The 27,465-nt window shown below is 37.4% G+C and overlaps 1 protein-coding gene across 2 annotated transcripts; it reads right to left on the bottom strand.

Annotated features, from left to right (window-relative positions):
• Window positions 1–5,630: 5,630 nt before the first annotated feature.
• Window positions 5,631–17,889, bottom strand: GSPT1 (G1 to S phase transition 1). Of its 2 annotated transcripts, XM_017733961.1 has the most exons (14): window positions 17,788–17,889; window positions 17,370–17,411; window positions 16,398–16,625; window positions 15,359–15,392; window positions 14,809–14,886; window positions 12,733–12,913; window positions 12,204–12,358; window positions 11,082–11,222; window positions 10,248–10,341; window positions 9,827–9,907; window positions 9,076–9,249; window positions 8,552–8,641; window positions 8,065–8,233; window positions 5,631–7,376 (listed from the first exon to the last, which is right to left on the bottom strand). In XM_017733961.1, the coding sequence occupies exons 2-14, from the start codon at window positions 17,389–17,391 to the stop codon at window positions 7,324–7,326; spliced, it is 1,500 nt and encodes a 499-aa protein (XP_017589450.1). In that variant the 5' UTR covers window positions 17,392–17,411; window positions 17,788–17,889; the 3' UTR covers window positions 5,631–7,323. The 2 variants fall into 2 exon arrangements, with proteins under 2 accessions (XP_017589450.1, XP_017589451.1); XM_017733962.1 differs by lacking the exon at window positions 5,631–7,376 and having other exon boundaries at window positions 7,976–8,233; window positions 17,788–17,832.
• Window positions 17,890–27,465: the final 9,576 nt, after the last annotated feature.

Raw genomic sequence — 27,465 nt, 5'->3', positions numbered from 1 at the left:
GCTGGAGTTCGCGGTGCTATTGGTGCTTTCCGCTCTTGCGCTCGGCCGCAGGCGTGCATCGGGGGCGGTGGTGCCCCGCGTGTGCGGGATGTGGCGGGCCCGTCCAGTCATTGCAGGCACCTTTGCCCCAGCAGGGTCACGGACTAACGGGGCTTGGAGCAGAGCGCCGGAGGCCGTCAGTCCATCCCGCTTCGGCACCAAGGCCAGCCAGAGGTCAGGCCAAGTTGCTCAGGGCTGTATCCACCGTGTCCTCACGGTGAAAAAAGTTTTGTCGTACTCACCTTGTTTTATTGATGGTGCTGTCCTGGTGCAACCCCGGATGCTGCTGGCCTTCTTTGCCTCCAGGGGTGGCTCATGTTTATCTGGCTGGCCCCCGGGCACTTTCCAGTGTTGCCGCAAGGGGCTGCTCCTTCCCAAATGCAGGTTTGCATTTGCGTTTCTTGAGTATTCACAGGTTTGTGTTGCCAGATCTTTCCAGCCTGTGCAGGTCCCTTTGTTCATGAGGATAGTGATTGGTCCCCTGCAAACTTTATGTGACCATGCTTCACGTCACCGATAGAGATATTAAATAGAACATGTGCCAGGATAAATCTCCATTTGTTACTGGCCTTCGGGTGGAGTACGAGCCATTATTTCTGCCCTCCGAGCGAGCCCTGTTATCCAAACAGTCATTACCCATCTAGTTGGCCACCCATCACACCATTATGTTTAGGAAGAACTGAGCGTTGTCTTCAGATTCCTTCTCTGAAGACTATCCCTGATCGTACTTCATGTATTACTGTCCTTTTGCACTGGAGTGCTGTCATAAGTTGCCTGCTTAGCCAGGCCAGTCTTCTGATAGATCTACTTGTCCTGAGTATCAGGAGGAACTTTTGTGTGATTGGAGGAGGTTGTCCTTAAAGACCTGCTGCCAGCTTTCCTGAGCTCCTTTGCCCTTCAGAGCTGTGCCCCATGGGATCCTGTCCACTGGTTCTCTGAATAAACCAGTGTCTGTCTCATGGAGTCCAAGGACTGTATTCTGCTGCTCATTTTCCTCATACACTGTCTTGAACATGGCTGTTTCCAGGTTACTACCATTGGGGCAACTGCTGATTATCACGTCAAACCATTTCTTCCTCATGTGTGACTAATAAAGGCAGAACTGCTGCTCTCCTGTTCAGTTTAGAAATGCATTGAATGACTACATGGAAGTAGCTTAATTTTGGAATGCTTATTCCATTGAGTTCCATGCTGGATAAATACATTGTTCTGAGATAAAATCTAGCCTGGAATTATTTGGTCTCATTCTCATAGTGCTGTGCGTGCCCTGGCAGCTTTGGGTTGTCTGCATTCATCACACAGGTAAACTGCTGTCTGGGTAACACAGCTATGCATAACCAGGGCTTAAATACGCATGAAATTAGGAGTCTTAGTCATTCACTCTTCTCTAGATTTTTTTCCTGCTCTTTGCCTTTCTATTTATGGTTTTATTCCTTCTCATCAGATGCCATCCAACAAAATTTGTTGCTCCATCAATGCGGCCAGTGCAAAGAGAAACTAAAATACCCTAGTTTCTTGACAAGCTGCTTTATGTAGTGATTTATATTTTCTTTCTGCTGTTAGTGTCCTTGGAGCAATAGTGGAATAGTGGAATAGTTGATGGCATCAAGACTTGTCCATACTTAGTAAAGAACTATATGGACATACACTGATTTTAAAGAGTGAAAAAAAAAAATCCTGTAAGATGGAAGTTTTCCTTTTCTGTTGTGTTATTTGAACAAAACCAAAACTAAACCAAACCAAAAAAGAAACCGGCTAAGAAAAAGAAAAGCTGTCCTTTGTTGCCATGTTGTTTGAAGTACTGATTAGAAAAATTACTGAAGGTGAGGAACACGCAGGGTAGCCAAAGAGGGCAGACTCATTAAATCCTTTTCAGTACTGGTGGAATTTCTGGATGTGATACTAGCTCTGGTGCTGTAGGTTCTTATAATTGTATTAGCCTTGCTTCTATCTTTGCACATTTTAGGGCAGTTATATTTTAATAAAACATCAACATATTAGTGTGACATGTTAAAACAAAATAGAAGAAGTCAGATGACTGGAACATCTCTCTGAAAATGAGCCACGCTAGTCTTGTAAGATATGATTGAACAGCAAGTTTGAAGACTGACTTTACTGGGTCAGTATAGCATTAATAGGATAAAAATAAAGGGACTATTATTAGTGACTCAAATTCGAATTTTTCACATACCAGTCTCATCCAAGTACTTTTTTCTGAACAATTTTAGGTCTGACATGACTAAATTTTACTAGATGTGGTTTAACTGACTCAGTCTAATAATTTTTTCTTGAAAGGTACTTGGCAAAGCTAACAGAGCTGTCTTGCAAAAATTAAGTTAATCTCTGAATAAGAAATATTTCAGTTTAATATAGCATGCAATGAATATAAACTACAAAAGAGTGCATTTTTAATTTAGCAATGTCATAAATTTACAGTTACTCCTACAAGGAAATCAGGTTTGTTACTTTGATCGGTGTTATTGCTGTACACTGTCCTGCTGTAGCTCTCAATTTAACTTTTTGGATCATGAAAGTATGTGTTTTTCTTTAAGTCATTTGTGTCACTTATTTAAATGCTAAGATTGAAAATAATTGCAAGACGTTCTAGCTCATTACTTATTTAAGATGTTTCTTTCTAAGCCTAATTTTATACTTTCACACAGCAAAAGGGATGTACAAGTAGCAGTTGTTTCTGCTGTAAAGACATCTTTGAGGTCTAAGATTATTCAGGTTTCAGTTTCAGTCTTGTGGTCCTCCAGACTGTTTGATGGCAATGCCAAAATCCCAGGTCTCTGTAAGTGTACTTGCAACAAAAACAGCACAAAGAATATGCAGAGATTAAAACAGGACTAAGAAGTGCCTTACTAAGAGAGCTCAGAAGAGAATCTCCCCTCTAGACCCAGAGTTCAAGCACTGTTTTCTTTAGACTGCATTCCTTTGCAATCCTAGAGTCAGCCTCCAGCTCTAGCCTGACACAAGGCTTTGGTGCAAGTAATTCACATATAGCAAGAGGACTGTTCCAAAGGACAGAGGCCCCTGGCACTGAACAAAGTGCAAAGCTTTTGTATTATAATGCTTTGCCTCACATCCCTTCTAGAGGCTTAACAGACAACAGGAACACTGCCTCAAGTACCTTTTAGTCACCCAACATCTATCATGTCTCTTATTACTCTTATTCAGAAGTAATGTGGACTTTTTTGGGTGTATGGAACTGACAGGAGATATAGAAAAATTTACATTGGAAGTTGACACTTTTCAAGAAGGAAGGCCAATGAAAGGATATGTATTATCAAAATAGTTATATATACACAAGACAACAGATTTTGGGTTTGTTAGCATAAATTTCCATTTTATAGTAAGACTAGAATCCTTTCTAGTATTTCTTCAGAGGAAAAGTAGTATCTTGTCAGGTTTATAGTGCGATAAAATAAACACAAGGAAAGAAACAGGTTCACAATATAAAATCTTCAGTAGTAACTCCAGTTTTGTTGGTATATTTTTCTGTACCAAATCCTCTATAGGGTATACAAAAACAGCAGAGTAAGTAAGAGCCTTTAAGTACCAGTTCAGGAGGAAAACAGTCTTGTGTGGAGTACATGTCATCTGCTTTAACAGCGTCATTTCAACAGTCTGCAGTACGAACCGAAAAGCCAGAGGAATACAGAATCAAATACCTGGGACATTGAAACAATCTTTTTTTCATAGGTAATATTCAGTAATAAACACTTATAAAAACACATTTCTCATAATTAACATAATTTTTAATATATGGTGCCATAAGTAGTCTAAAATAGAGGTTCTTCATTGAGCAATTTTCACTGGGCTTTTTATGCCACTGAAAACAATCTGTAGAGGGGCATAAAAGTCATGACCAGCAAATAATCTCCGTGGATAAACCTCTTTCAAGCAGCTATTTTTCTTACAACACTATTACACCATCATCAATAGCTTGCTGTTCAGGAATACAATTTACTACCAGAGTAAGTGTCTCAGGAAACTGGTGTCATCACGTTTGTGGATCAGTTCCTGATTGTCTGCTAAGATGATCAAGGTAGCTGGAATGGTTTCAATAGACAGTTGATGGCAATGTTATTCAACTGATTGCTGTACCTCCCACTACTGTGCTTTACTTCTTGTAGCTTGCAGAAACAAGGAATTATTTTCCTGTTGCCAAATAATTAGTACTGCTGCACATTCAGATTTTTTTTTCATTTAATTTTTGTTACATATACCAGGGTTTTCAGTTCAAGGACATAAAAGGTCTTAATTTATAGAATAATAACTTATGTTTTTATAAGTTACATCATGGCTAAACACTTAAGCCGTATCTACACTACTAACTTTGGCTGACAATCAGAGAGAAAGGTGTGATCCTCACCAGTACCACACTGCAAATGCCATTATACTGAGGGAAAAAACTCAACTCAGTCCCTCCTTTCTGCAGAAACAGAGTTTTGCTGGTATGAGTTAAAGCTACACCAGGACCCAGGAATACCCTGCCAGTATCCCATGCAAGCACAGTTACCCTGGCAGTACTCCTAGGGGTACTGTATCTTCAATCCAACTTTTATTTCCTCTTTTTTTTTTTCCTCCCTTCCTTTCAACTGTTGTGGTTACATAGCTCCTTTATTTTTGTTTCATCTTCAAAGCAGCATGCCACATTTTCACAAAAGGAAGTATTCAAAATGGTCATTTAAAAAAGTTTATTACATCAGTGAATCAGCAAATAGTATTTATTTCCAACAAAGCCACATTACCTTTTTGTCTTCTTTCATCTAGATTTAGCTGTATTTAATAGTAGCAAAAATGGGACTATAAAATGTAGACTGGAGATGAAATGAAAAAGTTGAGATGTAATCTGAGGACTATTCAAATACAATGTACTTCCAGCTCTTCTACCCAAAATGCAGCCAATTTGTGTAGATTTTTGCTTTACATTTTCATGTATTTGCTATAGAATGCAAATATTTTATACCCAAATAAAAACCTCCTACAGGATAGGAATATCTTTAATTGCATAATGTGGATTCTGTTAATGAATTTGTAATAATACAGCCTCTCCCTTTACAGACAAGGTGACATTAACTGGAATTATGGAAATGGTAATCAAATGCACTAGAGATGGGATGAATAATGGAAATACTCAGACTTTCTATCTACTGCTATTCCAACCCACCAGATGATTATTCAGTTTAATAATAAATACTCAGTCCAGCCTCAATAATGAAGTTTTAAAATCCCACATTAAGTTTGCTCAACAGTGGAAAACTGATGCTGGAGCATCATGTGGTCTTCAGATGCATTTCAATGCCTTAGAAAAAAAGTTTTAAAGGACCTAACAATTTAGGAATCTAACTAAGTATTCTCCAGTAATGGTCTTTGCCAATTTCAAATCCATGAGCTTACTTCAAGAAAGCAGTCAGATATCTGGAAATCTTGTCGGTCCAGAATATGAACAAGACAGTAAGTGTCCTTGGCTTTTAATTTCTTCATTAGTTTAAGATCCAAGGAACTGTGGGTTTTGTTCACTTGGTAGGGAAAAAAAAAAAGTTACTTTTTAAACCCTGATTTACCAAAAAAATAAAAGCCCAGAGATTTGCAGACATAATAAAATTTATTTAAATTCCATGCATTACGGTAGCTACAAGTGTAGTCATATGAAACTGAAGGACAATAACTTCTTCTGTCCATACAATGTAGCTGTAAGTGAAATGAATGGGAGTTCCACAGTTACAAAGAAACAAACAAAACAAACAAAAAATAATCCCAAAAAAGGTAAATCTGTTTCAGTTTTGAGTTATCTGTCAATTCAGATACAGTCACTAGACTGTAAACTTTTGGGGGAGAAGATGGGCTCACCGATTTTACAGCTGAGAATGTTCAGTTTAAGATATTCTGAAGAAGCTCGGAAGATACCTTTTAATAATTACTACTAATACTCTGGGAAATGAAAAAAATCCCTTAGCCTTCATCCTAATTGTTAGAATCAGGACAGCAATTGCAGACAGTCCATTTTCAAAGTGCAGCTAAATAGGGTTTTATTATGCAGCTCCTTCAAGTTGTACTGAGTAAGCTTTACTTTGAACCAGTATTGCTTTAATTTCTCAAGAAAAACTTCACTGGTCCTCATAAGCTTACACTGCTTTTTGATATGCAAAAATTTACAGACTGTGCTTGATTCTGACCCTCCCATATTTCAGTATGTGCAAACTCTTAGGGATTTAAATAGTCTTTCTCCCTCTCAGTTCAGACTGATCTTTAAAACAGCAAGGATTATCCAGCGCTCTAAATTAAAGACGGGGTGAACTGAGTAATTTATGTAACTGGCACTTTTTAATTGGCCCAGTTCTCCCACAAAATGTAGCTCTTATAAATACTAATAGGCACTATTGCCACAGATTCTCTTATTTTTGCAAATTTCACTGCTTTACTGGTTGTTAGCATTTTCTGCAGTTAAGAATTTAATAATGCTGAATTTTTATAAAGACACAATATGTAGTTCTAGCCTTCAAAATGGACTTACTGTGTCTAGTAATGATGTTAAGTCAACCTAAATTTGCTGAAGATATTAACAAATGTAAAGCTCATGAAGGTGCCACATTTGCATGAATGTTTTTTAATTTTCAGAATGCATTCAAGAAAGGGAAGGGGCAAACCTAATTATTTGAATACAAACTTGGTTGAGTGCCCAATTGCCTCATTTAAAACTGTGTGTGTGGGGAGGCTGAGGAGTTTAGAAAAGTCCAAGTAACCAAATATCTGGGTTACTGGGAAGTTAAAAAGCTAATGCAACTGCGTTACATCTGGATAAAAAACATTATTCAAAAGCAATTCCAATACCGAAAAAGATTTCAAATTGAATAGTTTATTAACATGGTAGTCATCTTTGTAACATGTGCACACACACTCGCACACTCTGAATGATCTGCCTGGAAAAAAGAGGTCTTATTATATTTGCTGGGGGAAATTAAACATTAAAAATCCTTTAGATTTTCATAATTATAGGCAATTATGTCCACATCACTTACAAAGCTATTGCCCAATCTTTCCAAGGAAGCAGAATTTGGGAGAAAAAAAAATTCTTTTTGGGAAAATTCAACAGTGGCATAGCAGAGCTCTCAATATGAGAAAGCTGACATAATGTGGACCTTTGCTGTGAAATTTGTCTTTGCAAAATATGGGGAGAAGTTTATCAATGGGCAGAAAATAAGACGGCGGTGTGAAGTAGGCTTTTGCTGAGTCAATTTTCCTCACAGTATTGTGCGGGGTCATTGAGAAAAATGCTTAGTCCTTCTCTGGAACCAGTTTCAGAACTTTTCCGATTGCAATGGTCTTACCTAAACCAAGGAGACAAACAGCAGAGTTGTATTAACTGTGAAAGGAATGTAGAAGTCTCCAAGAACATGAAAACTTTCCCCAAAATACAGGCTCTCAAGTATTAGAAATCATAGAGAATAAATTATGTTGTAGCATCAGTGTATTTTAAAAGCACGATAAAATCTTTAAAATAGTAAGCCTGCTATTCTGACAGCAAAGAACACAATGTGGATTGTGGAAAGCCTGCTTGTACACTCATCTAAGGAGAAGGCAAGGCAGAGTCACTACCAGATCTGTTCACTGCTTTTCAAGGTAATTTATTTTAAATGCATCCCACAAATCTGGGAGTTTTACCAGGGTGTGCATGAGTTAAAGCCCAACATACAACCCCCCTGATATTTTCTAATTTTAAATAGTGAGACTATGGTATTCATATTGTAGATGGGCATTCCAGGACACATTAAAAAAGCACTGCTGGTAATTTTTCAAATCCAGTCTTTTGTTTCACAGTGCACATTTCTGTACATTATTCAAATAAAACTGGCTCTCTGTTACTAGCAAGGACTCTGCACAATGACAACAATTTGCTTAGATTTACTTTTCCATTGTTACCCAGAGAGTGGCTTTTAATACCTCACTGCCATGCATGAGCTCCAATTTCAAGGCAGTTGTTGCAGCAGTCAGTAACTGCTGCTGAAGCAGCCTTACCCTCATCCCTTAAGGTGAAGCGACCCATCTGAGGGAAATCTTTGAATGTCTCAAGGCAGATCGTTCCTGCTGTCCTTAAACGGGCGATGCAGACTTGATCTTGTTTCACAAAACGGGGCCGTGTCTTACTTTTTTCTCCTGTTTTTTTGTCTACCAAGCAGATTAAGGCCTGTATAAGAAAAAAATTAATAGCTGTGAGTGCTAAAATAAGGACTATTTTTCTTAACAAACAAACGGAATTGGTCTAAGAAAGAATATACAAACAAACAAATATATGAAAAAACTTCCACGATTTATTCCGTCATCACTTACACCACTTTTCAGAAGGCCTATGCTAAAAGTTACAGCCATTTTTGTGTTAGGGCACTGACATTCAAGGCTGGAGCTTTGTTGCATTAGTTGCTCTACAAATGTATGATATGACACAACGCTTCATCCCAACAACTGGATTGTTTGTATTCACATCACAACTTAAAATGACACTTACTGTTATCTCAACTTCTTCAATACAGGTGTGGATGTGCAGCACTGCATTATAACCTGGGCAGATAATGGATTTGTGCTCAATTATCACTATCTGTAAAACAATTCAAAATAAGTGCATTTTTCCTAATTTCAATTATAAAAGAACAGAGAATAATCAATGCAGAACTATATTAAAAAGTCAATTGAACAATATACACACAAATTTTTGTCAAAATTTAGGAGTCACTAACTTGTTTATAATATGAAAGGAAGAAACTGAAGAACTGGCCTGATGAGGTCTTGTTTTCACCATTTTAAGTATCTGAAACTTCACTGAGAAGTTACATTCAAAACAACTTGTATTTTAAAAACTCAAATTAATGATGTAAGTGTTAAGTATATTAAGTTATTGCCAATTTAGAGATAAGAGTAGTGAATAAGAAATCTGAACTGAAACTTCAAACTACTGAAGTTTTAGATTTGGTGGAACAAAATATTTCCATGGTTTTTACCCCTCTATACAGAAATTAAATGTAGTTATTCTACCTGGGCATCAAACGTGCGTCCAGAATGACAAAGGTTGTTGAGATCACAGAGAATAAATCCTGGAAGGATCTCTTCCTCTTCAATTCCCTTCAGTCTGATCTTTAGATTTTCACCTGGGGCTACTGAGTCAGTTTCTACATCATCAGAAAGGATTCCAAGAACTTCCACGTTGTGCTTAAAGAAAACAAAACGTAGTTTTGCATTGTGAATAATTTAGTCTGGTACAGAACTGTAATATAACAGTATTTCAATAAATAACTCCATTACAGTTTAAATTCATTATATTTGGTTCTGTTAAGCTTCAGAACATTTAAAATATTTGAATGATGAGTTACTAATACTTGAATTTTTTAGTTCTTTTTCAAGTTATTTTTCCTGTTTCCTTTGGGGGGGGAAGGAAAAAAAAAAAAAAAGGAAAAGGGGGAAGAAGTAAACCTTTGAGCAATATTAACCCACAGCATGTAAAAGGCTTAGTGGGCCAACTGTACAAACAGAAAATATAACCCAGCTCAAGTGTGATGATTTGTAGTCCAGCAACTGAGTTTACTAAGGCAGGACAACCCAAGTTCTCAATGCTAAGGAGCTACACACACCCCCTGTCCCCAGAAACATCACCCATGCAAAACATGAGAGCTTAGTTGTGTTCAACAGAGCAACAGAACATTTTCTGATTTTAAGTAATGAGTATCTTTAAGAACCAAGCTCTTTTTTTATGGTAGTAAATTTTCTTAGTATCTAAACCTTCCCATACCTTGTTTGGCATCATCACAAGCTGTTGTCCTTTGCAAATAGAGCCTGACTCCAGCTTCCCAAGGACCACAGTGCCCATGTCCTTCACAGAAAGAAATCATTACATAGCAGTTGAAAACATTTTCCTAAAGAGTCCGCTCTATTTATGATTTACCTCTAAGTTTGATTACCTAACTCTATGAAGTTATCTAGCACTGCTAGACTTAGTATTTTGGAAATTGTTCTCATGAAAGATTCCAGATTTTAGGAGTTTAATATAATGCCAAAATTATTTAATTCCCCCTCCTGCCTCTGTTCTACAGTTGGAAATGTAACATTAGCAAAGGAAAAAAGATACCCTCTAAAAGTACAGTAAACAGTCCATTTACTACTTTCTGAAAGCAGCCTCTTTATACTTTCTATGTTATTATTTTAATTTGTACCTTATATTTATCCACAATTGGCAGCCTGATTGGTCCATCAACTGAACGGTTGAAGTTTGGCAAATTATCCAGGTATGGAATAAATGGTAATCCACTAAAAGAGCAGAAGGCATTTGTTTCAATTTTGTGAGCACCCTTCCATTTAAAAAAATTACTCAGAACGGATAAATGCAGTCCAACAAAAGGAATAATATTCATCTTGTCATTATTTAGAACAATGACCTCTAAGACAGCTAAATCTATTATAACATCCCATCTGTAGTGTCCACTTCACCCCAGCCAACGTTTAATGCCCAGGAAATGCATGTTTTTAAGTTACATTACAGACATATTTTACACAAATTAATTATTCCTTTGAGAATCGTGACAGATTTGTAATGTATTTTGGAAATACAAAACCATAAGCTAGGTCCAAATGTGATTTCCATTAATACTTTTTAAAGTACACTGAACAACCCCTTCAAACATCACATCCACTGAGAGACATGGCTCGTCCCTAATTACAATACAGCTTCAAGCAAACTGTTCACGTCAAACAACTGCTCATTCTAGCAATGTCAACTGCAGCATCACTGGCAAATTCAAGTGCTCGTAAGGCACTGAACTCACACAGCCAGAACTCTGCTAATATTTTACTAATAATCTTCTGCAATTAGCAAATGCTTTTCATTGGCACATTGCATGGCTGTGTTCTTGTTGCTCTGGCTGTATTTCCTCAAGCACTTTGGCACACAACTACAACATATCACACTCTGCTACTTCCCAGCTTCACTGAAGCATTTACTTTTATTGAAATATAGCAAATATTCAGGTTGCTCAATTTAAGATACATACATATACCAAGGACAGAATTCTGACTGTTCTTTAAGGTTTGCTCCAGTCAGTCCTGAGCAGGGCATGAAATGAATGTCCTTTTTGGGATTGAAGCCAACTTTCTTCAAAAATGGCACCAGTTTCTCTTTACATTCCTCATATCTATTAAAATGACAAGCAGATCAAGGTAAGTTCCACTTATTCCAGCACAACATAATACTGTACTTTAAAAAACCCACAGACATTTCAGTTTCATCAGTTAAGTTACTGTGTGAGCAGCAAGCAAACCTAATAAAGCCTGGAGGCCTATTTGCATCTTTTCCCCAATCTTCCAGCACAGCTCGGTATTGCCTATTCTCCTATTCCCCCTCATTCCTCTGCTCCACAAAGCATCGTCAGTGGTCTCCACACACTTCAATGACAGGGCTGAGTGAGCAGCAGCCCATGCTGGAACTGCTTAAAGCAAGAGATGCAGGCCAGCACAGGAGGACAGAGCACGCAGACACCTACTGAGGTCATGCTGCAGGCTGGCACTTTAGTGCTGGCTTGGTCTCCTCCAATCTCCTATTCAGTTTCTCAGTGTTTCATGCTATTTATTTCTGTCACACTGCCTCCTCTCAGTCAGGGGCGAATTCAATATTGTCAGAAGGTTGCAGCAGGACCAAGACAGAGCAATTGGGCTTGCCTTAGTCTCTTAGTAAAGTAAGCTGACATTCCAAGGTTGCACAGGCCCTCATGGCTTCCCACAAAAACTTCCACAATTCTGGGCACAACACACAGCAGGTTCTCTGACAACTCTAGCAAACTTGACTACTGAAAACACAACCACTTCCTTTTTTAGATTCAGTATAAAGTTTCCAAATCAACAATTAAACTATGCCAGAATGCATGGATTTGTTAGATAAGTCTGCATGGATCCAAGCAGTTGAAAGTGAATGTTGGAGAGCAGAACTTGCAGCTTAGTACAGAGGCACTGTCCTAGGCACTATGCTTCTGGTTTTCCTGCCAGTTTTATAACCTCTATCTTTAGTCCACCAGTCAACCATTCTTTCAGCAGTAATGGGATACAAAATTACTTTACTGAGGAATTACTTTATTTCAGTATCTGTCAATGAAGATTAGTTTTTTTAATATTAAACTCACCTTTCATTACTCCAGTTTACAGTTGGATCATCCATTTTATTAATAAGAACTATTAAATGCTTTACACCTGCTGTTTTTGCTAGCATGGCATGTTCTCTTGTTTGTCCACCTTTCTCAAATCCAGTTTCAAACTCTCCTTTTCTTGCAGAAATAACCTAATTAAAGATAGTATTTTAATGAAAGTTCTACAAATCTTTCAACAGAACCAGAAACAATCGATAATACTGCCTTATTCAAAAAACTTTGGGTAGTCAGACCTAGTAAAAGCTTTCAAAATGCACTGGTATATCCTCAATATTACCCATTAGTTCTGCACTGAGATGTAAAAAAAAAAAAAAAAAAAAAAAATCACATGATAGCTTTAAGAAGCTGTTAAGTTACTCCAAAACCCACTCATCTCAGTAAACTTAACCTTTGAAAATTCTGCCTGCTGTAAGTAACCAAAAGAATAAAGAAACAAACAAAAAATAAAAACCAGAAGCTTAATTCCACAGTACATGCAAAATAAAAGTATCTGATTTGTCCTTACCAGCACAGCAAGATCAGCTTGAGAAGCCCCACCAATCATATTTGGAACAAAGCTCTTGTGTCCAGGAGCATCTAAAATAGTGAAGTGTTTCTTCTCCGTTTCAAAATAGGCACGACCCACTTCTACTGTTTTACCTTTGTCTCGTTCTTCTTGGTTTGTGTCTAAGGCCCATGAAAGGTACCTAAAAAAATCCCAACCCAAATACTCTATTTTTGTATTAATTTTTATTAAATTTTGTATTAATTTTTATTAAATTTATATACAATTTGTTAGTCACAAGACGCCTTTTTTTTTGCTTAATTATTTTAACTACCTCGGCATTGCTAAACTGAAGTATTTTCAAGACCAACAGTCACTTTAACTGACTGTTTTGTGTATACAGTGAGCTGCAGAGCCCATTGCCAGCTCACCTTCACACACCTAGACGGATTCAATTCTAAAAATTCTAGAAACAATTTTCAGTTTCTAAGTTCCTCAGGTATGATCTAACCTCAAATAATTCAAGCTTTGCCTCAGTCTCAAAAACAAAACAATTCCTCCTTCTCAGAATAATTAACTAAAAAATTAGTTCTGATTTGCATATATCATTATTGAGATCTATAATTATTAGTTCTCATTTATTTACACTTATTAAACAGAAGTTGGCTATGAAATAAACACCATCTTTATTCACACTATCTTTGATATTTTTATTATACTGACTCTTGTCCCCTCCTAATTATTTTTCCTACTGGCCACTGACAAAAGTTAGCTTTCAGTTAGATAGATATTTCAAAAAAAAATGTTACTTAGCTCCTTCAGGTTTTTTGAAAATTGGTGAACATAAAGGAGAGAAAAAAAATACTAAGGATAAAAAAAGTGGTAATAACTCCAGTGAACTGGTTTAACATAGCAATATTTTTCACCATTAACAGCAGCTTGTAGACATCTTTAGCTTTTGTTTTGTACTGACTGGGTGATGTCTGAAAAGATGCTGCTGAGCAGGGATCACGGAGGGAGCATCAGGGATTATTAAACATAAAGATGTCCTTTCCAGCTAAAGAGGTTCCCAAGTCAGAGAAAGCACTAAACATTGGGAATTATGGATATATAATCACAGTGTTCCCCTGGCAGCAGCTCTTTGTCACTGACTGAGGTCTGGGTAACCTGCTAGATGGCTTTTGGTGTGTGCCAGGATGTGTGCTCTCAAGTGTTGTGGTCTTTTCCATGGCCTGGGTTTCTGAAAGATTTCAGCCAAGCCAAAGGTCAGGCTTTACTTGGCTAACAAGAGTCAAGTGGGAATTTATGTGTGGCAGCTGGATGGGAAGTCTTCTGACTGAAATATCAATTCTGCACTACAGCATAGATCTTCCTGAATCACAAAGTGAAACCACTCAAATTTCAAGACTCTGAATATATGAAGTGACCTAGCAATATCTTTGATAATTACAGAGGTACATCATACTTTGTTGCTCATCATGACACATTTTAAAGAATAAAAATAGCATTCATGGAGGTACTTCCTGCAACTCAGTCTCTAAAAGAGAAGAGGGGAAAAGGAAAACTGTTTCTCAAGTGTCCATAGTTTCTGAGGAAAGTCCTGATACATTTATTACTACAGTGAGCTCCATAGTGGGACAATGGTTGCTTGGTGAAAAGAACTATGTCACCCTTTCTATTCCCCTCTCTTACACATGGTACAGTGAGTTCAGGGCAATGCCCATCCCCTGAGAGTTCCACCATTGCTCCACCCCTACGGAAGTCTTTAGGCTGCTCTTTTTCCAGAGCCCTTTGAACTCCTATTATCCTCCAGCCAAAAAGAGACAGCTTTCAAAAGGGAAACCAATTTTGCAGGAGTAGTTTGAAGGAGAAATCAGGCTGCTGCATGTGCTGTATATACACACGCTGCTCCCCCAAAACCCAACCGACCAAAAGACAACAACAAAACCCAAACCAAACAAGAGACCCGCAAAAAGTCCACCCAGGACAAGAGCATTGTATTGCCTGGAGGAAGCCAGGGCTACTGGGACAGAGACTACAACCAGTTTCATTGCAGTGAAAGAGCAGAGTGTGCTACTATCTTCAGTAAGTTCATACCATGTTTCTCTGTTTTTTTCTTTAGCTTCTCTTTCATATTTTTCAAGTGTTCTTTTGTCAACCATTCCCGTCAAATACCTAAGAGGAGGCAAAATAAAAGTGCAATTTTACATAAAGCAGAAAGATATTTCCAAATAGTTAAATACTTACACAATCCCTACAGATTATTATAATTGGGGAATAAAGATATTAATTTTTTTTAATCTTCACAAAAAGGACGAAGTTTAACCAATAGTATAAAGCAGTTTCAAACTGCATTTTAAAATACAAAGAAAAACAGCCACCTTCTAAGAAAGTGATTAATTTTTAAAATTTGGTAATGTTTGCTTTCGTATAGTTACTTCCATTAAGTGAAAATCCTATAGCAATAAAATTAATCTGCTGGAATTAAGAAATTCCAAAGAATTTCTCAACTGACTGGGATAGTAACATTCTGTTATAAAAGTATTAACATATGCTGATTAAAGCCACAAAGAAAATATTACTCATTTTAATTGATGTTTTTTAATTCACAAGAAGAGGAAATCTAAAAATTTAAGAGTTTCCTTACATTATTTGTCCTCCAATAGTTGACTTGCCAGCATCTAAAAAAAATAAATCCAAGTCATCAACAATTTACAATTCTAGAAAAAGCAAACCATTACAAACTAAGTAATCTTATTTCCAAGAGATTTATTTTTTTAACCATAATCTAAGTTTTTGGAAGCACCTTGCACCTTCCCTTGTTCCTATAATAATTTGTTGCCAATTAAATTACACTTAAATTTGAACATGCTGTTTTCATATTTATAAATTCAGCATTATCCATAACAAAAACCTCTCACCAAGTAGTGATCCAGCTAAAGCAAGGGTCAAGAGCGTGGGAAGCTCTTGCAAAATCCCCTTCCCTGCTTCCTTTATCCCTTGTCCCTAACCAGTGTGCGCTGCTCTTCAATACTGGGATGTACCTCTGCCCACGGCCCCTTTACTTTGTGTGACTCCATTCTGAATTTACCTAAGGACTAAATTACAGTAGTTCTAAGTTGGTAAGTAACTACAGAAATGAAAGGACAGAATTTACTGTGTAACTTGTGATTCAATAATTCTTCTCTACTTTTGACACCACCCAAGTTTTTCTGAAGCTTGTCGAAACTATTAAATGAGGATATTTTGCTATAAATACTTCTTTTAACGATGAATTATGTTAACCTATTGTTTCTAATCCTACAAATTTTAGTGTTTAGAATAATAATCTAATCTAATAGCAAGAACCCTTTTTATTTAAAATAAGCAGAAAAGAAGCACCGCTTTCTGATTTTGTTCTTTAGATCATGAACACAGATGTGTCACTTCAGCACTCAACAGAGCAGGTACTTGAGAAATCATGAACACACGCACGGTTGTGTCCAAGAGAACACACTCTACCCTTGGCACTCTACCCCAAAAGACCTTTAAATTTTTCATTTTCCAGAGCAGCTTCATTAGAATGAGTGCTTCTGTGAGCCTGAAGACATGGTGAATATGAAGAACAGCATTCGTTTCTAATCCTCTGAGTTCTAGATAATACACAACAGATAGATCCAATTACTTCACCTTCACTTACAACTTACCTACGTGTCCAATGAATACTACATTTACGTGCTCTTTTTTAGGAGCACCTGGAGGTGCTACAACAGATTTCGGTTTTGGTATTTCCTCCTCCTCTTCCATCATTTCCTGAGCGCTCTCTTCAGAAGGCCCTGCATCCCCTGTGGGACCACTTCCTAGCTCTGCTTCACTTGGTTCTTCTTTGTGGTCCCATGACTCTTCCGGGGACATTTCTGTCTCTCCATTTTCCACTAAAAATGAACCAGTTAGATATATTCAAATTGATAAAGAAATTAAAAAGAATTACTCTGGGGAAAAGCCCCTGCCCCACAGATGCAATCACAAGGCTTTAATTACTAGGTCTGTTAACATTTTCCTATAGAAAAAGGGACAACTGCTGCTTGTTTCTGAAATTTTTAATACCAGGAGCTTTCAAGCTAGCTGTGTGCTGACATAAGAAATCTAGAATTCAGAGGGAGTAAGAAACTTCTCTTTTAACAAGGTAACAATTTTACAAAGAAAAAGCAAATCTGAAGATCCACTAAGACCAGCACCGTGGTCTGAATCCACAGACACACACTACCAGATGTTTAAAAAGCAAAGGACAGGGATTACAGTTTAAGTTCACTCAGAAGCCATACAAAAACAATGAGAAAGATACAATTTCCATGTTCTGATTGTTCACATTACTGACCACTTCAAAGTTTTTTGTTAATCACCATTCCACACATTAATGGGGCTATTTTGTAATACAAAATTATTTTTTAATAAAGCAGTGATCATTTTACGGTGTCCAAGTAATCAAATTGCACCTCTTGATGTATACTAGTTTTCAATTACCTCTTTCTTCATCCAAATATAATGAGACAACAAAAACCAGTAAGGACTATTTGTAAGTATGAGGCTCTACTACTTTGTTTGCAGTGATTCAGCAAAAGCACTGCAGTACTACATTATAGTACTATCACAGTGAAAAGGAACAGGTCTCATCTTACCAACAGATTCTGAAATTTCCATGTTAACAGCAGCATTTGAACCTAGGAGAAAAAAAGGGGAAAAAAATGAATCATTAAAGACACATTTTTACCATGATAGTAATCAAGAACAAAGAAAAATGAGTGACTAAATTAATAAAAGGATAGTTCAGTGTTTTGGCACTTGCCAAAGCTTTTCAATATAGAAGTTCATTTTGAAAAGTCTGCTTCACGCTAGTTTTATGATCTTCCATAAGCCACTTTATGAGCCTTTCTCAACTGACCATAAAACTGTAAATAAACACAGATAATCACACTGCCTTACAAGAATAGTATCAGGATAATGAAGAGTGGAAAGGTTCACAGAGATGTTAAAGAGGAGATTATTTGCAATATTTTTTTAAAAATCATGTGTAATGAAGATCACAAAAGCAACTACCTTCACAAGAGGCTGTCTGCTCCTCTGGAGAAGGCTCTACAGGTGCACCTGCAGAGAAAAAAAAGTTTATCTTTTAAAATACAGTGATGTAACCAATTTCCAAACTTTGTTACAAAAGACCATCTCCCAACTTTATCACAAGAAGTATATGGAAAGAAAAACCACTTCCCTCCCCACCAAGCAGTACTAAACACAGCCTCTAAGCAGAAATACTGCTAAAGAACACTGCCCAAATGTGGTGAAATATACCTCTTCTAAAAACAGCCCGTTTTCCCCCCTGCATGGAAAGATACACTTAGAGCAAGCAATTTTTCTATACATAGTATTTTACCTGCCCATCCTTTTTGAGCATGAGGGTTATTTTTAAGTGTCAGTGTCTAACTGGTGTTTAAAAACATCAAAGCAGTTTCATTGTATCCAAAGACACAATGCCTGTGTGGTGTCAGGCACACAGCTCCTGCTTACAGGCATGTCTATACTGCTCTTGTTCCTCACTTCCACTAAATGTTGAGTAGGAAATAGAAACAAGCTATTAAGAACAAATTCTTAACATCTTCTGTAGTTATCAGGGTCAAGAGATGATAAACTCATTCAGATGTCCGGTAAGTTTGCCAGTCCTCTTAAACACCACAGCACAGTCCCATTACTTGGAGGGCAATCTCAACAGTCATGTGCATGTATCAAAGCCACAAGTATGGGGTTTGGATAAATCACTCCACCCTCTCATGCACTAAACTATGCCACTACGTTTTATACTGAGGTACAAGTAATTACTAAATCTGCTAGGAGTGATACATTCCAATTAACACTTACACCACTCAATGTTTTGGGACATTATTTCACACGATCAAGGGGCCTTCATTAACTATCCCTAAAACCTTAACCTATTTAGTTTTATCTTGGTATAAGTTCAACTTCATAATGCTTTCATTATCTCTTTTTTCAACCACCTACAAAATTCATACCCTCTGTTTAGCTGTACTCCAGCTCTCCTTCAACTGAATTCTAAACACAGATCTTAGAGCATCACTTGCTCTATACGCATGATGGGACCTAAAGATGAAACAAATCCCCTCAAAAGAACAAAACCATACAGAGAAGGACCTGATTCTAAGCCTCTTTGCTTTCGCACTGTTTGCGTATTTGCTGTAGACTTCTCTAAAGTGGAGCAGCGCCGGGAGAGCTGGCAGAGGGCCAGAGGACAGGGCTTTGCAGGCAGGGTGAATGTGGGTCACAGCACAACATCCAGTGGCCAGCAGCAAACTGTGGAGGGGGCACAGCAATGCCTGCCAGGAAACCATTCTCTGCACTCCTGTGTTGGATCAAACATGAGCTACACTCCCAAAAACAAGCCAACAAGACTTTAAGAGAATGATTTAATATAGTCAGTAAAAGCATGAGAATAGAATACCCTTAGATCTTTTTTAAGAAATGATATATTACTCCTATTTGGCAGCTGGAAAACCCTCAAATCAGCCCATTCGTGAGTGTGGTAAGCAGGTGGCAGAAAATCTAGGCATGAACCTAAAGCCTCCATTTTGTAGCACATCAGAAGATTGTTGGTTATTTCACATGTACTGTGGTTGGGATGCATAAATATTTTAATTATAAGATCATTTCAACAAGCTTTTGATTTCACTCCAGAAGTTTGTGTATAATGAAAAATGTATCAAATGGCAGTATTAATGCACTTGCCTTGAAACAAAAGTTCTACAAGTGGTCGGAGAATTAGTTAATTTCTTAGAAATATATTGTCAATCAACAGCATTCATATAAACTCAGTTTTTACTTTCTGGCCTGCAATACAGCAGGTATGCAGTCAGAAAAAAATGTTTCTTTACAACAAACAGAGGAGGTTGAAAAAAGATCCCTCTGTAAATTTAGCACAAGTCTAGCACATGAGAGTCAGTAAGACGGTTTGTGCATGGATGCTCAAGAGTACTAGTGTCACAAAAGCAGGGGTGTAACAGATATTCAGCTATAACCAGAGTCATTTATTAAACTCTGGTCACTTTGGTACACAAGTTGCAGACATGCTTTGGAAGAGGACTCTGAATTATATCAAACATATACTGTTTCTTCAAAGCAGAAAGAAACATAAACCACTCTCTAAAAAAATTATTGTTAAGAAATCAAGTAAATACAGAACCTTAATTTCAAAACTAACATGCTCTAAGTGACAAAAATAAACACTCTCCTCAGTAACTGTTTACTTCTGATAAACAATTTCAGGTTATGTCAGGTTATTTCAGACAAAGGCTCAGATTTACCATTTACTCTGTGTGAGAGTGAACAGACTGCCTGAAATGTGCCTTGAGACCATCACCTGAAAAGAAGGATACAATCCTACTGCTTCCTTAGACCACAGGGCTGGCACATTTTGGTCTGTCACTCCTTCTCATTTGTGAAGGTCATTCAGATAGGAATCTTCCATATGAGAGGGTTTCAAAATGTACTTTGTAGGAAATCTGGTTTTAAAGTCAGGACACGCTTTAAGTGACGCCAATTTTTTATGTAATGCCTCAGATTACTGGATTTACATGTGATAAGCAACTGTTAGATTTTACACAGCATCCTCCATACTCCATCTCTCTTTCAAGCTCTAAGTCAAGAACTGCTGTTGCAACCTCATCCATGCTATGACATGGAGTGAGTGGTTTATCTTTAGTCCTGCTCAGCATCAAAGCCTTAGGACATTTTTTGGAATATCTTTGTTGTCAATGCCAAAGGCAAAAATGGATACACAAGCTGCACTTATCTACTAGTGCCATTAGACAACGACATTATGTAACTCAGAGTCTTGTCTGGATAAGGTAATTGTGGGTTTTTTTTAATGTAAAAGTCACAGGAAGAATATGGACACTACCAACACAGAGTCCAAAACTCCACAACTTTTAAAACATGGTGATCAATCCCTTTAAAATACAGTTCACGTCCTAAAGAAATTCCTAAATAATCCACTCTGCCTAGTTCATGCACACAGCATTCTACTGCAGCTGATGAGTTTGTTGCATATCACACCAAGTTTTGTACTTGTATGCATTTTTGTTGTACAATAACTAAAGCTGCACAGGTAGAACAAATTTGAAGTTATCATCCAACCTCTGAAAATATTGTTTTAAAAGAGTATAAGCCAGGAACTTTGCAGCATTAACATATTAGAATGCTTGTAAATAAATTATAGAAAATTGCTTTTTAAATAAATTTATATTAGAATGTAGCAAGTTTTTCATATATAGAACAGGTACAGCTGGCAAAGTAGGAATCAGTATTAGAACTCTGGTTAAAATACAGTATTAAAGTCAAACTCAACCTCTAAGCCATAGTGACAATCTCCATCTTTACACAAACTTCAGTGTTTACCAGATGCACAGAAGAAGCTGATAAAGGTCTCCACACAACAAGAACTGCTCAGTGGTTAACTGGTAATTAATTCCTCAGCAGCAGTTACCTGGGCCACAATGCAAATGCATAGAGCTGATGTGAGCCATAAATTTGGTGCAATACACAGCAGCACTCACAGCTCCCAGCCCGCTCTGCTGCTGGAGTGATAAGAACCCAGCCAGGACTGGAACCTGACAACTGGGGTAGACTACAGGGTTAATGAAACTCTGCACCACGGAGCAGAGAAATTAAAAAAAAAAAAAAAAGGCAAAAAAGAAAAAAAAGGCAAATTCAGCCTGAAATAAACATCTTATCTGCAAAACTTAGATGGTCTGTATAGTGAATTTGTTATTCCTTCTCTAATATAGGCATCAAGTTCCTTCACAGGAATTCCTGAAAGGCTGAAGAGTGAAGAAACACATGACACCCACCTTAGGATTCCCATCACCTTTTTGTAGGTGTGATTCCAATAGCTGAGTTCAGCACATATTTACACAACAATCATGCAGTCTCAGTGGTTTTCATGCATTACATAACAGATGTTTGCCCCCCCCCTTTTTTTTTTAAATGAAAGCATAAAGGGAATTACATCAGAGTAAAGAAATAAAAGTTTGCATCAAACACACACAGCATGAGAAGCAGAATAAAAAAATCTCCAAGAGATTCTTAGTTAACAAAAACACACAAAAATGACTTCAAATACAAATAAGTTCTACAGCTAAACGAAGTGTTTTATATTCAATAGTTAAAAATATACAGAAAGAAAAGGTTTTCAGGAGTTCACTGTAAGGTAGTTGTTTTGAAAGTTAAACCCAAAATTATGTTGTTCTCCTCTCTACCCTGCTTCATATTCTATGCCCCAGCTTCACCAGTGGACACACCAGTTTTTAAAATGCACCAATGCAAGAGCAGCTTTAATAGTTTAACATGACTGTAAAATTCACAAAAAAAAAATAGCACTTGTTCCATATTCATAGGGTTTTATTACATGTTAGCCTAGTAAAAGACCCACCTTCTTCTTTCCCCCCTGAGGACACACCTTAAGTTTATCTTATCTAAACTTGACATGCTTCTTAACAACTAAGTTTAAGAAAGCTTATAGGGATTTTCAGGGACTATATTGAAACCTCCTTTTACTTAAGGCCAAGTATTTGTGCTCAGTTGATAACTGGATTTTTAAGACAGATAATCAAGAAATCAAGCTCAGTATTTCAACAGTTCAGGATTCCATTCTGACAGAGATCTCTCATAACCCAATAATTTTAGAATAACCCCTATTTTTAGTATTGCATCACCTGTCCTAAACTAACTTTTGTACCAAAATTCAATCAGTCATTTTCCTACAGACCTCTTCAAAACATCATCATTAATTTAATAGATTAAATTATAACTCCTTTATTCATTCATAATAAAAAACAAAATAAAACCATCTTTCTATCTTAGCTTCATACAATCAGCTGCTTCTTTTGCTTGCATGTCTCTCATTACAAAACAGGAGAAAAATTCCAAAATTCCTTAAGTGGAACTGTAAAACCAGATTATAAATAGAATCCAAGAATTATCCCAATTTATTTTTGTGTTCATTTTGATAGAGCAATCAAGTTTTAGGATAACATCATGTTTTCAGACACATTCAAGCAGTAGCCCAAAGCAGAGTGCCAAACACATGGTCAGCAGGCTGCCTGTAGCCTCCACGACAGTTCATGCAGTCCACAGCCAACTCCCAGTGGTCTGTGTGTCTTTTACTGGAGTCATGCGAGGCCACAAGGGTGATGAATTATTCTAACAGCAGCAACACAATCCTGGCCACCTTCCTGGGGACATTTTAGATGTACACAAAGGACATCTGTGTAACACATTGGCACCTTGAGTGCATCACACAAGTATTCTATATCTGATTACCTGTCAGTGCCAAGACATCCAGCTCTGCACTAACTGCTCTAAAAGCGGTTGTGCAGCTCATCTGTCTAGAGAAGCTGATACAGAAGACTGGTCTAGATAGTCAAGTGACAACTCAAATCAAGATTTTCAGATAAGAAGAATTTATCCCATACACTGGCACTCACAATACAACGCTGATTTGCTGCCATGTGAGCAGTTCAAGTTTGCAGTTCTGAAGGATTAACAGTAGCACTACCAACACGTGTGAGGAAATCATCACCACATGGCTGTTTCAAGGCTGACATGGATGAACCATGTAACCCTTTAACACAACAGCTTCTTGAATGGTGGGCTACTAGTTTTAGACAAGGCTTTCTCAGCAAGTTCATATGCAAAGTCTCTTGAGGACTGAGATGTTGAAGAGTCTTACAGTGTAAAATGAGATAACAGGCTTTGGGGAACGCAGTGGTACAGATAACTCATCATCTTGCTCTGGAAACTACAGGTCTCAGAACCGAAATAGAAGATACTGAAACTCTGCCTCCCATGTCTGACTGACACATGGACATCCCAGCGCTACAAGGTCAGAAAAAATGAGGGCAGGGAAAAGCAGGAAGAAAAATGCTCTATCCATTTATTTACAGCGCTTGAGGGCTGAAGATGTCCAGCTGCTTGAATGCAACTGTTTCAGAAGTGACTACTGCAGGCAAGTGAAGATATTTAGGGAGTGAAGCAAACAGGGGCACTGAATCTTAAACCAGATGTTTGCTTGGCTCAGGACTGTAGGTGCAAGTTGTTTAAATTGCAGTCATTAACAAAGACATTCAGAAATTTACTTGAAGTCACTAAGAGAACTACTAAATGAAACAGTAGCCCTAATACCACCAAAAGGATAAAAGCTCTTTCCTTACACCAGCTGCTATGTGTCACACATTTTATTCTTGTTACTTTTGTACTAATGATGCTTTTTCTCTTGCTACTACCACTGCATACTTCAAATCAGTGAACAATTCAGGTTGGAAGGGATCCCAGGAGTTAGCTAGTTTAGTCTCCTGCTCCAAGCAGTTGACAATGAATACTTAAAAATTATTTCTGAAAGTAAAACTAACATAAAATATAGTAAAAGACCATACAAGGAAGCTGTGATCAATTTTACCAAGAATCCTGTGAGTAATCAAGAACTATGACAAAAATTGAACCATAAAAATTGATTGACACTGCATTTTCAGAAATGTGTCAATTCTTTCACACCCAATTAAAAAAAAAAATAGAAATCTTGTTAATCAGGAGTTGGTGTTAACTATTCCCTCTGAAGCATGCCTTGATACAGAAACAAAGAAAAAGCCACCCAAATGTAATTATCTTTTACATACAACTACAAAATTAATAAAACACAATACAAAAAGAAGTCATAGATGCTAAAGAAGAGTGAAGTGACAAGGCACAGTTGTGACTATGAACGTTTAGAGGCCCTAACACAATCTACTATAATTTCATTAAGTATCACACCTGGCCTCAATTTAGTTGAGTTTGCTAGTTCGGCAACTCCCAGAAACTCTCCCTAGAGTACAACCTGTCTGTGACACCCTCCCAGTTCACCTGTCAGACAGAAAACTAAAAAGTCTTCATTTCACATTTCCAATAGAATCCAACAATGAGATTTTACACAAACAAGTGTGACTTGGACACAATTTGATAAAAGCTAGACCCCACAGCTACAACACTTGGAACATAGCAGTTTTCATATATTCCTTAGGTTCAAAAATGTAAATAATATGCTTTCCCCATATAATCAAATGATAATTTAATTTGAAATTAATTCTGAAACTATCTGCGATCAAAAATTGTATTGGTGGCAAACATGAGGCAGCTTTTTTCCTACTATACAATTTCCAATCAAAAGAAAGCATGTGTAAACCAGAAGTTTTAAAGTAAGCTATTAGGAATGCAGGTCTCAGGAGTTTCCCAGTTTTAGAAAGTTAACATCTTATTCCATAAATGGCTTCTGAGAGTGTTCCTTCTGTGCTCCAAACATAAGTGACAGGAATTTTATTCAAATTACTAGGAACATTAAGTTAGTGTGCATAAAAGGAAACCCTATTACACACTACAGGCACACAACTGAATCAATCCTGTGGAATTTTTTATATGCCATGCTGCTACTACACATTTATGCTGATCTATAATGTCCTCTGAATTACTGAGGAATTATGACTTCAACAAAACCTCACCAAGAGAAAGTTCCAAGAAGAAAAGCATTACTAGAACTTAACTTTAGGCCAGTGAAACTCCTTTAGTGATACCCAACTTTTTAGATTTCTCAAGGTTTAGATTTTTAGATTTCTCAAGGTTTAGATTTAGCTTCTTCCCACTACAAACCACATAATGAAGAATGAGTGCCACAGAGCACCTAATTCCCTATGGGAACAAAAGCAAACTGGGTTGCTGAAAAGTAACCTATTCAGCACCATTGTCTAATCACATGTTGTTCTGACTTATTTTCAGAGCAAGCTCCACCTAGTTCCTCCAGCCAGGAAAGTAGCTGTCACCTTATACAAATATCTGCAAAGAGAAGACTGTCAATTACCTTCTGTAACCAAGTACATCAGACCTGGAAGAGTATCTAACAGGTACAGTATTCCAGTTAGGAAAGAAATTTAATTTTTATTAACTGCAGATTTTTGTCTGCCTAATCTCAGGGATATTGAAGCTACTTAGAGAAACTCAAAATCCTAAACCTTAAAGAAGATATAGCAATCAAGGTGAATTCAAACCAGGCAGATTATAGCACTATATAGGAAATGTACTCAGCAACTAAGATGCAAAGCAAAGCTGTCCTGATCACTCCAGATGACCAGACATCTTTCAGTAAAGTCAGCCCTAATTTCTGGAAAGAAAAAGCTCATCACAGGCCTCAGAAGTAGCAAAAGAGTGGAGAAAAGGAGAGTGAAGAAATAAATATAATGAGTAGGTGAGGAGATGTATTTTAAATTCCTACCAAAAAAATTAACTACAGGAAGCCTTACATGAAACCTTACAATAGCAGCCAGGGAAAAAAAAAATCAAAATTATTCTAATAATATTCAAAACACCAAGAAAGCTTTCAGTCATAGTATTGATTACACAGTTAAAAACCCCAAACCTTCGATTCAGATTGCAGTATCTGAAAAATACAGGAGCGGATTTTGAAGATTAGTCACAGGTGCACCACTTGTTCATCATAGGCCCAAGCTACCCAGTCTACCTCTACACCTGTGAACTTTAACATATACATTTATTCTAAATGGAATTCAAGAGTCTGCCCATGGCTTCTCTGAAATTTATTTTAATGCACTTAGACACTGCTTGCCTGCACAGTACATGAGTTACAGTTTCTGCTAAAAATCAGGAGTGCTGAACAGCTGTAGAGAACATATAATCGAACATAAGGAACAGGTTAATATTTTGTTACAAAAATATTAAAGCTTCATATATAAAAGTTAGAGATTTTAGTTATTAACAACTATTAACTTTAGATACTAGGGAGAGCAAGTAATATATTAAGGCAAAGCACAATAAATAAGCCAAAACCAACAGGAAATCATGCCAAATACAATGTAACAAGTAGTGTCTTTAGTGAAATTAAATTACTAGATAAATACCTGAAACACTAATTTGTTTCATGTTATATCAATAGGGATACAGAAAATTCTTGGAAAAATTAGGAAGATCTCAAATTCCCTAGCTGCAGAAGTGACATTAAAACACTACCACCAAGTTAACCAGCATGTCTGATGTTTGGGAGAACCTTCAGTTTGGAGCTGGAAATGAAAAAGTAGCTCCCCTTTAATTTCCCATATGCAAAGTAAATCTAGTATAAACACTGGTTGCGTACACAAAGAACCTTTGAAATTAAAAGCAGGGTAAATTTCAAGTTATTCCATCAGCTGAGGCCAGCTGGACAAAACTCCCTTCCCTACTAATCCTTTATCGGCATTATGTTAGAAAAAAAAAAAATTACTTGATATAATCTTCAAAAAGACACTTAAGATACATCTGAGCCACTGGTGGCTGAAGCAGTGCTTTTCTCCCCAGCAACACTAAATTTATTATCTCCAAAATATTCAACAACTCCTATAGTGTTATATGTTATATATTATATATGTTATATTTATTTTATATATTATAGGAAGAGCAGAGCTATGTGGTTTTTTCTCATCATGGGTGACCCTTTGCGAGCAGACGTCCCAGAGAAACGCACACGAGATCCACACTGAGCCAGAGCACCCCAGTTACTGCTGCTCCCTGGGCACAGCACCCGCACGCTGCGCGGCCCCGCAGCCCAGCCCGCAGAGAGCCCGCACCCCCGGGCCTCACCCCAGCGGGGGCCCCCAAGAACTCGGGGGCTGCCTCGGGCGCCGCCACCCCCTCCCA

The sequence above is a fragment of the Corvus brachyrhynchos genome, unplaced genomic scaffold (assembly GCF_000691975.1).
Source record: "Corvus brachyrhynchos isolate BGI_N302 unplaced genomic scaffold, ASM69197v1 scaffold5, whole genome shotgun sequence".
In the NCBI taxonomy this organism is placed as follows: domain Eukaryota; kingdom Metazoa; phylum Chordata; class Aves; order Passeriformes; family Corvidae; genus Corvus; species Corvus brachyrhynchos.
This window is presented reverse-complemented; position numbering and strand designations above follow the sequence as displayed.